This window comes from Pristis pectinata, chromosome 23, assembly GCF_009764475.1.
Source record: "Pristis pectinata isolate sPriPec2 chromosome 23, sPriPec2.1.pri, whole genome shotgun sequence".
Lineage (NCBI taxonomy): Eukaryota > Metazoa > Chordata > Chondrichthyes > Rhinopristiformes > Pristidae > Pristis > Pristis pectinata.
The window spans coordinates 19,261,796-19,275,641 of NC_067427.1; the positions used below are offsets into that span (position 1 = coordinate 19,261,796).

Here is a 13,846-nt window from a genome sequence, read left to right on the forward strand (position 1 = left end):
ATATATTTATGTATATTTGCACATTAGGTAAAATTAAGAGTTAACCTTGTACAGTTTAACAGAGTCACATGCATTGATTTCGAAGCCTGAAGCTGCAGGGAGAATAAAAATATTATACAATAAAATATTTACTTACAAACGTACAAAAATTTGTTTTGTTTTTTAAAAAGAAATAATAAAATGTCAGCACCATTTCCGAGGAAGGGTTCAATTCAAGACATTTATTTGATGAGATTTTTTTTCTTAAAAAAGACTATGAATCTGAAGTAAGATTAAAAAAAAACTGCAGGAAGTACAGAGAGCGTTTGGTCAGCATCAGAAAGACAGAGGCGGGTGTTAAGAAGTGGGGGCCGTCTCTGGGTCAGATGCCCCCGAAGCACCAGCTCCGACTCTGCCTTTCCGAGGCTGACCGCCAGGGCGATCAGGTGGAGACTCCGCGCAACTCGGGGCTGCGAATCAATAGTTTGGGTCCATCGAATTTTTCGCCGGGCTGGTCAGTGGCGATAGGGGAGGGGGTGATGGCCGAGAGGTTCATTACGAGATGAAGTCTTCCTTTCCGTGGAGGCACTTTAGAGTCGGACAACAGCTCCATGCCCTGCAGTCTCTGAGATCGCACGTCTTAAATCTGCACATTGAGGTTACAGTGTTGTTCGCTTTGCAGACTTTCATTCTTCCTCTGTTTGTGTTTGTGTGTGTGTGTGTTCGTGTGTGTTTAGCATTTTTTTAATCAGTAAAGTTTCGATTTGGTTTCTTTTATCCCACGAAACAGACAGGTCCAATTTCAAACCCGAATTTCTGACCCGACTCTCCAAAGTCATTGAACATGATGTCGATGAACGGCAACTGCTCCACTTTGGGGGTGTTGATTTCCAATATCGTCTTCTGATAACCCTTCTTCGACTGCAGAGGGCAAGGGCAAGCAGAAAAAGAGCAGGTTAGGAAGCGACCTGGGAGAGTTACAAACAGGTCCTGACATGTGATTGGGACAAATCTGCCCCTTAACACAAAGTTAGAAAGACACTTAGCAATACGAACTGTTCGATCGGAGTGATGACTGTGAGGGATGTTGGTTTTGGAAGCAGAGCTGTTTCTATCCCAGGATTGTCCCGACACTCCAGGGGAAGGGGTGGTAGATCCACACTGCCCCATTCTCAGGGACCAATTACCTTCTGCTCTAGGGAGACTCAAGACTGCAGACACTGCAATCTGGAGCAACAAACAAGATGCTGGAGGAACACAGTGGATCAGGCAGCATCTGTGGGGGGAATGGACAGTCGACGTTCTACTCTAGTGTGGAGTTACTTCAACTCACTCCGGCCTCAGTGACACTGCCCATCCATGCTGGCTCTAGCATTCCACCCTGTGCTTACACTAGGGCGTCGAGAATGGGAGGCTGGGGTTAATGTGGGAAGGAGACCACAACATTGCAAATGATAAGGTTAGTGTGAGTACAGTGCAGAGAGGGTCCCTGACTGGAGTGGGTGCAGGGTTGGAGTGGGTGCAGGGTTAGTGTGGGTGTCAGGATGGGGTGGACACCAAATTGTGTGGGTGCTGGGATGGAGTGGGCGAGTGCTGTGATTGGGTAGGTGCTGAGTGTAGGGATAGGGTGGGTGTAGGAAATAGTGGGGTGGATTCAGTGATAGAGTAGCTGGAGGATTAGTCTGGATGCAGGGATGGGATGGGAGCAGGAACCACTGGTTGCTTCCTTCGTGTACCTGAGCTACAAGCGTAGCTCTTACTGTTGCCATCGGAACCCACAGCAGACCAGATGCTACACAGCCTCACGTTCAGTCTGTGTAAAAGATTAATGTGGAGCCAGCGGGTTCGTCAAGTTAGAGAAACCTTTCAGCTTTATCGTAAGTGGATGAAGAGGAGGCACTCACTGCACATTTGTCCATGATGGCTTGGATATAGGGGTTGTTGTCATATGACATCTCCTCGTCATTTGAGCCCAGGAAGCGAATGGCCTTGTCGTAACTGTCCGTGGTCGAGTCATACCAGGCCACTGTCTGATGGCAGTTGTAAGTGAGGTTCTGATGGGCAGACGCACTCAACAGCCGGAGGAATGTCATCTGCACCACCCCGATGGGATTGCCTTCTGCGTCTGCGTAGGAAAGCTGATTGCGGGGAGAGAGAGAACGAGACAACCGGGCTGGGAGATGGTACAAAACCACGCATCAGGCCTTCCACTCACACAGTCGGACGAGAATGAAGTGACCCACTGTGAGCCCCTGGTTGGAAACTGGCCACAGTTGGCCATTTCCTGGATAGTTAAAACCAACAAACCAACCCTGCTTTCTGCGCTTTGCCAAGTCCTGCCAGAGTTCCAACAGTGGCAGAGTGGATGCTTTGCTTCTGGCTGGCAAAACCCCTTCCTTTGTGCTCCGTTTGAGCATCAGAGTGGGGAGGGAGACAACAGTTGTTTAAGTATGGGATGTCCCAAAAGGCTCAATAAACTTGCCCCTATTTGATATCCCAACTTAACCGTTCCTGTCCTTCGAAAGAGTAATCCAACGTGTCCTCTTCACTGCTCTGTCCCCAAAGCCCATGTATTTATCCGATTCTCTTTGGAAACACTAAGTCTGCTTCCACCACAGTTTCAGAGAATGCATTCTGATTTGTAACAACTTGCTTTGCAAAAACATTTACTACTACCTCATGATCTTTAGCCAATAGCTTTAAACCAGAGCCTTCTGGTTATTATTAGATCCACTGGATCTTAGTGGCTGCTAAAACCAGTGATCTTCAAGGATGTGGCCTTTCTTAGTCTCTAGATACAATATCTCAGTTGTTGTTGACTCAGAGCGACCTTCTGCCAGAACCTGAATGCCATCCATCAATCCTGTCACCTTCCCCCTTTCCCCAGTCCCATCCCCTCTTCACTCTCCCCTCTCACCCTACCAGACCCCTGCTCCGCTCCTTCCCTCTGATCTCCAACCTCGCCCGCCTTGCTCTCATCCCCACCCATTTGCACACATTCTGTATTCAGTATTCAGCTCCACCCTGATTCATCCCTCTCAGTCACCCTTGTGCTTACCCCCTACACAGCAGCCTGTATGGAACTGGGATTCAGCACTGGGTCACAGGTCCAGTTGAAAGTATAGGTGCAGAGTCCTTCATGTTGTCAGACTGAGTGTCAGGAAAAGGCCAATTTAAAACAAAACTCGTTTACCAACCGATAATCCAGGATCCTTGGCTGTTTCCAGGTTCCTTCCAACACTTGTGAGAGTGATGTGACTGAACATGGGGAAGAAAACACATGCAGGAGGTGGGGTGAGGGGAGTGGATGCTGATGCAGCAAGCAGGAGAGCACGTGGCAGGCATCAGGACCAGACCCCATTACTCTACCCTCTTTTGTCATTGCTTAGAGCAGAATTTACCCTGGTGACTTGTGTTTGGAGTGTCTGAAACAACTAGACTGCCAAAGACCTTGATTCTTGACCTACATCAATAGCAGAAATAGCGATGATAATTGGGTCCAACTTTCTATTGGAACGATGCTTCACATTTCTCTTTTTAGCAGTTGTAACTTTTAAGAAGTACTTTTGATTTTCACCTGCTGCACCTATTGACTAACTGCCAAATTTAAGAAAACGGCATGGTACTTCAGGAGCTGATTTCATAGAAATCACACAGCACAGAAACCCCTCCGTCTGGTCCACGCTGGTGGGTGTGGTCACATGACCCTCCTTCCACCTTCCTGCCTCTCACCCTCCCCACCTCATGACTTTATTCAGCTCCTCCTCAAATGCATCTATATTATTCATCTTAACTACTCCGTGTAGTAGCAAGTTCCACATTCTCATCGCTCACTGGCTGAAGAGGTTCCTCCTGAATTCCTCACTGGATTTACTTGGGAAGACCTTATATTTATGGTCCCTGGTTTTGTCTTTACCGTGACTCCATCAAACCTCTTGGCAAAGTTAAAGACCTTGAACAAGGAGAACCCACCTCCTCACTCCTCCCTGCAACATTTCATTGTACCTTCTTGCTGGATGGTGCCATTTGTTACCACTGAGGAGTATTGTGGCTATGCTGGCCTTTGAGGGAGCTTTCGAAGTAATCCCAATCCTCTTTTCCAAGTATTTCCAAATCCCTTTTAAAAGTTATTCCCAAATCCACTTCCACTGCCTTTCAGCTAACACATTCTCCAGATGTTTACAGTCAGCTGAGCTAAAAATTCTCAACCGTCACAGGTTCCTTTGCCAGTTACACTAAACCTGTGCCCTCTGTTTTGTGGCCAGAGGTTCTGTGTAATTTATCAAAGCTCGATTTGGTTATGAACCCCTCTTGTTGAATCTCCACAGCCTGCTCTACTGCACAGGGAAAACCCCTTTTTCTCTAGTCTCTTCGTATAACTGAAGCCCTTCATTGCCTCTGCTATTTTAGTAAATCTCCACTGCAGCTCCTCCAAGGTCTATACATCCTCTCTAAAGCAGGATGCCCTGAACTGGACACCATACTGTAGCTGATGGCTAGTCCTCAGGGTGTCACTGGGCATCAATAGGGGTACTGAGTCTAATTAAAACACCTTGGTTGTGATGTTTGAGGCCAGCCAGACCTCTCAGGACAATGGTCAGAAGCAGGATGTCTGTCGGCTTCAGTGTCCCTTTGCAATCATGACCCCTGCTACAATGTGGGAGAACGACTTCAGTTTTAGATAGAACAGGTACCTTGTAAACTCAATGGGGAACTGCTTGGAGCCTTTTGCTCTACTTCACAGCTCAAAGGGGGTTTCATTGCTCTTTGGATGGGTGGGGTTGGCCTTGGAGATCTACCACACCTGCCCCACCACCCCCGGCCGATGTACTGACAGCTGTCCAGAGTCGGCAATGCAACGGGTAAAGCAGCAGGTGGGTGGGTGAAGTCGCCGAGACTCATTGCCAAAGCTCAGAGGGTGAGGGGGGCGCGGGATCTGCAGGCAGGTAGACATTCCATCACAGCACAGTAAGATTGGGGAAGAAATAGGAAGAGACTGGGGGAGGAGCAGAGGAAGATCAGGACTGCTGACAAGTAGCTGCTCAGACTGTGTGTCACCCAATCACCACCAGCAAATGGTGGTTGAATTTTATCCCCTTTTCAGAGACATCGACAAACAAACATAAAGGGCACCCGAGTTAATGGGCAGAACTGTTGGAAAGGAATAAGCTTCCAACTCGCTGAGTCTCACTGGGCTACAGGTTTTACAAACACTGGCTCTCACTGTGGTATGGGTCCCACACACAGCGACCCTCACTGCGGTATGGGTCCCACACACACCAGCCCTCACTGGGGGACGGGTCCCACACACACCGGCCCTCACTGGGGGACGGGTCCCACACACACCGACCCTCACTGGGGGAGGGGTCCCACACACACCGACCCTCACTGGGGGAGGGGTCCCAGACACACTGACCCTCACTGGGCTATGGGTCCCACACACACTGACCCTCACTGGGGGAGGGGTCCCACACACACTGACCCTCACTGGGCTATGGGTCCCACACACAGCGACCCTCACTGCAGTATGGGTCCCACACACACCGGCCCTCACTGGGGGACGGGTCCCACACACACCGACCCTCACTGGGGGAGGGGTCCCACACACACCGACCCTCACTGGGCTATGGGTCCCACACACACTGACCCTCACTGGGGGAGGGGTCCCACACACACTGACCCTCACTGGGGAAATGGATCCCACACACACCGACCCTCACTGGGGGAGGGGTCCCACACACACTGACCCTCACTGGGGGACGAGTCCCACAGACACTGACCCTCACTGGGGGACGGGTCCCACACACACCGACCCTCAATGGGGGAATGGGTCCCACACACGCCGTCCCTCACTGGGGGACGGGTCCCACACACAATGACCCTCACTGGGCTATGGGTCCCACACACAATGACCCTCACTGGGCTATGGGTCCCACACACACTGACCCTCACTGGGGGATGGGTCCCACACACACTGACCCTCACTGAGGGATGGGTTCCACACACACTGACCCTCAGTGGGGGATGGGTCCCACACACACTGACCCTCACTGGGGGACGGGTCCCACAAACACTGACCCTCACTGGATACAGGTTCTATTGTTTGTGCAGTGTTCAGGTGGAAACGGCCAACCTTAGCTTGTCTGAGTAACTTTGTAAACGTGACTGATTTGCGTAAAGCGAGTGTGACAGTACCGAACAGTCAGATAGGAAAGATCCAGCCTGAGCCAGCCACGGAGGAAGATGCAGTGCAGTCTAACCACTTACCAGGGCACCTCGCTTGTACTGACTATACCATGCACCAGGCTGCTCTTTCGGCCAGCGAGCCATTTTGCTCTGTAAAATACGAGACTGGTTATAGACCAGAAAGAAAGCAATGCCCGCTTACCAGTTTACCACGCTTGAATTCACTGAACCAGGAGCCTGGTATTTCCTTGGGCCAAGAAGTGACTCTTGCCTGATGTGAGATGAGATGGCAAAGGAAAAAAGGAAAATAAGTTAATGTGGAAACTAACAGTCTGAGGAATCTTGGTGAGCACAAGGACACGGTAACTCGCCAGAGATCGTAAACAGTGGCACAGCTTGGCCACTGACTCTTCTGCTTCTATCCAGAGTACAGACATCATGGCCATGGCCTCTCACGAGGAAAGTGGTTCCATGCGCCCTGACTCTGATTGAGGAGCGGGTTCCCTTCGGTACTGACGCTCACTGGGAACAGGCTCCACAGACATTTGTTATAACAGGGCTTCGTGACACCAACAGTCCCTGGGATGAAGACAGGCAGAGCTGGAAATAACGAGCAGGTCAGGCAGCATTGCACAGACACTGAGACCTGCTGAGGGTTTCCAGCGTTCCCTGCGTTTGTTTCAGATTTCCGGAGACTGTAGTTCCTTCAATGCCTGTCCCTGGGATTTGGAGTTCCTGCCTCTCACTGGGGTACAGGTTAGCTACAGGCATCAGCCCGAGTGAGCAAGGGAGGGAGTGGCATGGAAACAGGCCCCTCAGTCCCCCAGGTCTGCCAACTACCTATTACCATTTACATCAATCCCATTTTATTCTTCCCACATTCCCATCAGCTCCCCCACACTCTACCACTCACCTACACACTCGGGGCAACATACAGCAGAACCAATTAACCTACCAGTACACACATCTTTGGGATGTGGGAGGAAACCGGAGCACCCGGGAGAGACCCATACAGTCACAGGGAGGACGTGCACACTCCAATCAGCTGGCTGTCAAACTGTGTGAGGCTCGTCAGTTGAGCCCTGTGCTCAGCTAATATTCACAGTGCTTCCAGTTGGGATGTGTGGAGAGTGATCAGGATTCCCAGATTCTTGTTTGCTTTTCCCACTTTTGCCCTGACTTAGGGTGCCTGATTGAGAATGGCCCTGTCAGCACGGAGCACCAGTTCTTCAGTAGGTGGTGGGGTGGGGGAAGGATTTGGTAAGTTTTAATCTCCATTGAGAGTACTGTGGGTGTAAAACAACAGTGCCCCTTGGGAGCTGCCACTCAAAGCCCTATTTCACCCCAAATGAATGTTTACAGTTCTCCCCAATGCCAGTCCACCAGGTCCTCAATTATCCATTAACACCGGCATGGCAGTATTCCCACTGACGGAGTGTCAAACATTCTTGCCATCTTCTCCCACTCCCCTTCCCACGGCAATACTTGGTGATCTTGCCTGTATAGGTTTACCCTCTCCCTGCCCTGAAGGAGCTTCAGAACTCACTGAGCAGCAACTCTACTGCCATTTACAAGGAAAAGAATGGGGGTCTTGTGCGAGGACAATGAAGGTTACTGCATTTTAATGGGCTTGTGATACGGTTTTTATGGGACTGCACTTAGTCAAATTCAAAATACAGGAAACACAGCACTTTGTGCACAGCCAGATTCCACAGTCTGATGTGTGAATGAACACATATTCTCGTAATTTTATTTGAGAGATGAATATTGCCTCAGATACCAGGTGAACTCAAAAACAGAAAATGCTGGAAAACACTCAGCAGGTCGGGCAGCATCAGAATGCTCTGTGGCACCATGAAAGAGGAATGTTCTTTGACTGCAGGTGCCATTGCGTGACTGTGGGTAGTGTCCTTTTAATGCTGCGACACGTGATTGTAGCTGTTGTCCTGTGACTGCAGGCATTGTTCCTGATTGTAGCTGTCCCTTTCGACAGAGTGACGTATTATTCTGTGTCTGTAGTTGCTGCCCAGTGATTGTGGATATTCCTCTCTGATCACAGATGTTCGTCAGTTTTCTGTGCATGTGGGTTTTGTTCTTTGATCATAAATGTCACTCTGTGCCTGTCAGTATTGTGCAGTGACTGACAATGTTCAGTGTCAGTAGATGCTTTGAATGTCATGGCTGTTATGCAACTATGGGTGTTATTTTGTCTGTAAATGTCAATTGGTGAACGTAGCTGTTTAATTTCTGCAGGGGTTGTTCCTTGATTATAGATGTAGTTCTGTGACCTTAGGTGTTAATCTACAGGTGTTTACTGTGACTGCAGATATAGTTTTGTGACTGTAGGTGTTAATCTACAGGTGTTTACTGTAACTGTAGATGTAGAATAATCTACATGTGCAGAATAATCTAAACTTACTGAGCAACACCTTAAGTCACAAAAAAACACCCACCATTATTGGACAACACACAAAATCACAGGACAGCAACTACACACAAAAGAATATGATGTTAAAAAAGCTCAGCTACAGTTAAAGAACAATGCCTCCAGTCACAGGACAACAATTATAATCAACACTGCAACACTGACAGAGAATACCAACCACAGTAACAGAATACACCCATCCCTTTAAGTGTTATGGCTTCAGCATATATATTATTCTACAATTGGAGATATTGGTCGTTGAGTACGTGTTGTTCTGTGATTTGGGATGCTGTTCTTCTGAGTGTAGATTTCTTTTCTGTGATATTAGGTGTTCTGTGCCAAGGAGTGTTGCTTTGTGTCAGTAGTGTTGTTCTTTGATTAAGGATGTTGCTTTGAGACTAACAGTGTTACTGAACAGTCATTGTTGAGGTCTGCATGGGGAACTTTTCCATGGCTTTTATTGAATGGCAGATGATCGATGGACTTGTCTATGTTGTGTTCCATGAAAAATTCCTAAATTGGAGGATTCCTAGGTTCAATTTTTGAATGGACCATCCAGATGTAGAACTTTCTTTATGGACTATATGGTCACCAAGAAACTGCCTGAAATTTGTTTCCATTGACTCCAACAGGATTGAAAATGTGGGCAGTTCTATTACACATGACAGAACAGCCCCAGTAGTGACAATCAGTCAGCCAATCAAAATCTATCCTGTATATCGCGTTGTTTTAATTCTCCTAATGTTGCATCAATATGGATTAAATGCAGTTCAACCACAGTAATATTCTTTGTAAATTGGCAAGAGATTTGACAAAGACTTACTCCTTCTGATTTCTTGTCCGGGAAGATGCAGGTTTCACCTCCAGATGTGAAGTTACAGAGGACCTTGAACGAGTCCCTGGAGCAGCCTTGGTTTGGATCAATCCAGTACTCACCTGCCAGGAAGACAAGAAAGAAACATGCAGGTTAGAAGGACTCACCACTCTGCTGGTGGAATCAGTGCAATGATAAAGGAAAGTACTGCCTCATTATCCTCAGCAATGCTTGACCCTTTTATCTTTGTTGCCATCTGATGGTCTTTGAACTCACTATCTAATGTTCTGTTGAACCTCAATCTGTAAAGTGATCTGTTAATGTTCATCCTATTTAATGACCCGTTGAGTCCTACTGTCTAACGGGCTATTAAACCTGCTGTAAAAGTCCAATGACCCATCAAGCTCCATAGTGTTCAGTAAACTGTTGGACCTCTGTCTTCTGACTGGTTGAATTCACTCTGAGGTCGCCTCTCATCCCATCTTCATCATCTTTTCCAGCACAAACTCCCTGTTGTCGACAACACTCTGGTTAGAGCTCCCTGAAGGTCCAACCACATGATGCCTCCTCCATCACTCACCACCCTACGCACTCTTCCTCCTCCTGACTTCCTCATCAAAATCTCTTCTCTTCTAATTTTCCTACCAAAGGACTCCTCAGCTCCCCCGATTTTCCCTTCTTCTTAGGCCTATGTGACATAAACTCTAATCCTGGAGTCACCTGATCATATATTTTGTCACATCTTCTCATGTTCTCTCTACCGCTGTGTACATGATCCCTCAACAAGCTTTCTTTAGCTAATAGAATGCCTGCACAAGTGTATCCTGCCTCAGGCACCTTGACTTCTCTTGGTGGTGACAGTGAGTTATCCTTCCCTAGGTCACTCCTGCTGTTCTGACTCACTCATTCAGACATAAACCGAATAAGGGGATCCACCACTTTGAACCCGTGACACAACTATGTTTTCCACCCTTCCTGTTAATTTCTCTTCTGCTGTTACACCTGATAATCCAGTGGTTGGGTTAAGTGGTCAATCTCACACCATAAAATCTGTCAGTACTGGATGGGTGCAATGTTGCTGCTGGGCTTCCAGACGTCACCAACACCTGTATTTTATGACGTAGACATGTAACTTATTGGTGGCATCTAGGGGTGAATCATCATCCCCCACTGGAACTGATTTAATCCAATGTCAATCATCTGAAAATTGCATGTGATACTATGGATCATCAGAACACTGGATTGGGAGTTATTCATTCCACTCCTCAAATCCATTCAGCCATAAAAATAAATTGAGGTTGATATCTATCTCAACTCCATCCACTTGTGTGGTAATAATGTATCATTCTCAGTTAAAGTTTCCATTTGATGCCCAACTCCAATAGATTTTCGAGGAGGAGGGCTCCGGATTCCCATTACCCTTTCAAGAACTGCCTCCTCTATCAGCCCTGAAAGACCTGGCTCAAATTGTAAGGTTGTTAAAACTATGGACTCCCTCGTTCTGAGGAATGGGTTTTATTGACCCTGTGGCACCATGTTTTAAACCCCTCATTTGGGTCCTCTCAAAGAAGCTTTGCTATGTAAGGGACGACCCGTCAAGGCAAACTATCCTCATTGCTGAGTCCTTCTAGTGTAAAATGGATGCCTTGGTGGTGTGGCTTGGTTTCCCACATTCTCGCCTACCATCGGGGAAGTCGGGGTGGCAGAGGAATAGGTCCTTGCAGGTCCGTGCAGGGTTGTTCTGAGTGCCCATGGGGTGCTTCATCTGTTCTATCTCCAGTTTCAGCGAGTTCAGGGAACCAAAGATCTCCTCCATGCCATCAGCATAATCCAAGTAGTTCTCTGGATTCCCCTCTTCTAAAAATTGGCTTGCATCAATGGAACGTTTGGCTCTCTTTGAAGACTGGAAAGGGAGGGACTGGATGACGTCTCCAGCGGGACCCTTCAGATGAAACACAATCGTTTACGTTTAGTAAACAGAATAGGAATTGGTCTGGAAATGCTTTCGTGGTGTCTGGTGTGTGATTCACAAGCTAAATTCAGTAACTGAGGAACATTGACGGCAATTGTCTGTTCTTACAGATGTAGAAACACAGACCAGACAAGAAGCTGAGATCCACGTTGGAGGAAACACCAAGAATCTTGGCCAAGGGGGTGTTATAACAAATAATAAACAGAGAGGTGGCCTAACTTGCACTGACCCACACTGTATAGAGGGAGTGACCCACATTGTGAAGTGGCAGGGGAGTAACCCAGATTGTACAGAAGGGGCAAGGTGGTCTATACACAAGGGGCAACCTCCAGTCCCACTGTATGGTGGGAGAGGAATGACCCGTACAGTGCAGAGGGATGGGAGTGATTTGTACTGTGCAGAGGAGGAGGTATATCTCTCTACACAGGGGTCATTGGGACACAAATCACAGGAAAGCTCCACCACACAGTATGCAGAGGGGCTGCTGTAACTCAGCTGTACAGAAACTTTACACTGTACAGGCTCTCACACTGTACTGACACCGCACCTCACTCTACAGAGAGAGATATTTAACTCACTGTGTGCAGAGAGCCCACTATATCTCTGTGTACAGATGGTGTGCTGTGATACACTGCACTGAGAAGGCACTGTAAATCACAGTTTAGAGAATGAGCCCAGCTGCACAGTAGGACAGCATTACTTCAAGGGGTCTCTATAAATCAGTCTGCAGTGGGGATGGTGTGATTTAAACTGCAGAGGAGGTACTGAATGAGAAACAATGCAGAAGGGCCATTGTAACTGCCTGATCTGGGGGCACAGAATGTTGCACCGTTTAAAGCAGTATTGTGCCGGGGGAAACTAATTCACGGAACTGGCAGATGTGTAAATCACACACACTGTGGGCACTGTAACTCACTGTACTGAGGCATCTCCGTAACTCTCAATGTACAGAGAGATAGGTATACTGCTGTACTCATGTATACAGAGGAAGCTCTTTAACTCACATTATACAGAACAGACATTTTAACTCAGTGTATTGGTGGGGCTGCTATAACTCACCTGAAAAGAAAAGTGCTCCTTAACTCACATTGGACAGCAAGGGCACTATCCCTTGCCCTGTACAGTTCAGTCAATAAACTCATTAGCATTATATAAATTCCGGTGAATAAATTGCCTACTTACAGGAACACCGGGTGGTCCTGGCAATCCTGTTTCACCTTTGGGACCAGTTAAACCCTATGGAGAAATAAATAAGGAACCATTATCTTCATATATTGTGGCAGCTGATTCTGAGTGAACGGTACTTCAGGATGAGGCAGTAAACATGGATGTAGAACTAAACAAGTCATCTCGCAAAGAGCCAGGTACCATGCACTGAAGTCTCTCCTTCTGTGTTGTAAATTTGTTCAGTTCTAGAATTCCACAATCAACTGCATCAAATCCTTATTCATTTTAAAAGTCAAAGTCGAGTTTATTGCCATACGCACAAGTGCAAACATTGTACAGCGGCAATGAAAAACTTACTTGCAGCAGCATTACAAGCACATAGCATCAGATAAACAGCAGTCACAAGAAAAACATAAATTAAAAATAAATTACACACAATTTCACTGTCCCTTGTCCTTTCACACACCATGGAATATACCTCGTCTGTAATCTGCCCTCATGATTGAACCTTTGGGCTGTTCGAACACTGGTGAATCTGCATGGTGCCCCTTTACATTGAGTCCTGTCCACCTGTTACTGTACAATGTGGAACTGAGCAGAGCATTGCTCCCCGTTCCTGTCCAACCTTTATCCATGCAACACCTCTCCTGTTGGGCACTGGTAGCTGCTGCCTGTGTCTGCAACACACTTCAAAGAGAACTTCTCAGCAACAAAGCGGTTTTGGACAATGGGTATGGGAAAGGCAGATTAAGGCAGCCAGTTCTTTTCCTCCTGCCTTCCCACTGAGCCTGGAATTCCCTGCAGAATCAGGAATCCATCTTCTATCTCCTGAATATTCCAACTTCAATTGGAAGCAGTCCTTATCCATGACCGAAGGGTACCAGTGTTTTGAACACGTATGCTGTGTGGAGATTCGACCTTAGAGCAGCAGAGGAATGTGGAGGGGTTCATGAGCACAGCGGGTCAACATGAATTATAAAGCAGACTGCTGCTCAGGTGGAAAATCTGCGCCCAGTCCCACAATTAGCCAGCAGGCACTCTGAGGGCTGAGGCTGTCATAAGCAGTAAATACCAACAGCCTTCACCTGTGAACTCACTCCCAAGTTACATTTGGCTCAGTCTGCTCTACTTTATAATTCACCCTGACCCGTCGTGGCCACGGACCGCTCCACATTCCTCTCCTGATCTAAGGAAGTCTAATCCACTTGTATTTGCTGTCCACATGATGATGGATCTGAAGGAAGAACTGGCCTCGTTATTGTGCAAAGATTCAGTACTCAGAAGAAACTCCACTTTGTGCTAT

General features: G+C 47.5%; 1 protein-coding gene across 3 annotated transcripts in view; it reads right to left on the reverse strand.

Moving 5' to 3' along the window:
* Window positions 1-206: 206 nt before the first annotated feature.
* The window catches only part of col5a1 (procollagen, type V, alpha 1), a 182,140-nt gene continuing 168,500 nt past the window's right edge, over window positions 207-13,846 (reverse strand). For 2 of the 3 annotated variants that reach the window (XM_052037400.1, XM_052037402.1), the window contains exons 62-67: window positions 12,559-12,612; window positions 11,088-11,346; window positions 9,414-9,526; window positions 6,368-6,436; window positions 1,884-2,117; window positions 207-900 (exon numbers count right to left, since the gene is read on the reverse strand). In XM_052037400.1, the coding sequence (XP_051893360.1) occupies window positions 754-900; window positions 1,884-2,117; window positions 6,368-6,436; window positions 9,414-9,526; window positions 11,088-11,346; window positions 12,559-12,612 (876 nt within the window). In that variant the 3' untranslated portion in view covers window positions 207-753. Of the gene's footprint in view, window positions 901-1,883; window positions 2,118-6,246; window positions 6,316-6,367; window positions 6,437-9,413; window positions 9,527-11,087; window positions 11,347-12,558; window positions 12,613-13,846 lie in introns of all 3 variants that reach the window. The other variant, XM_052037401.1, reaches the window with a different exon arrangement.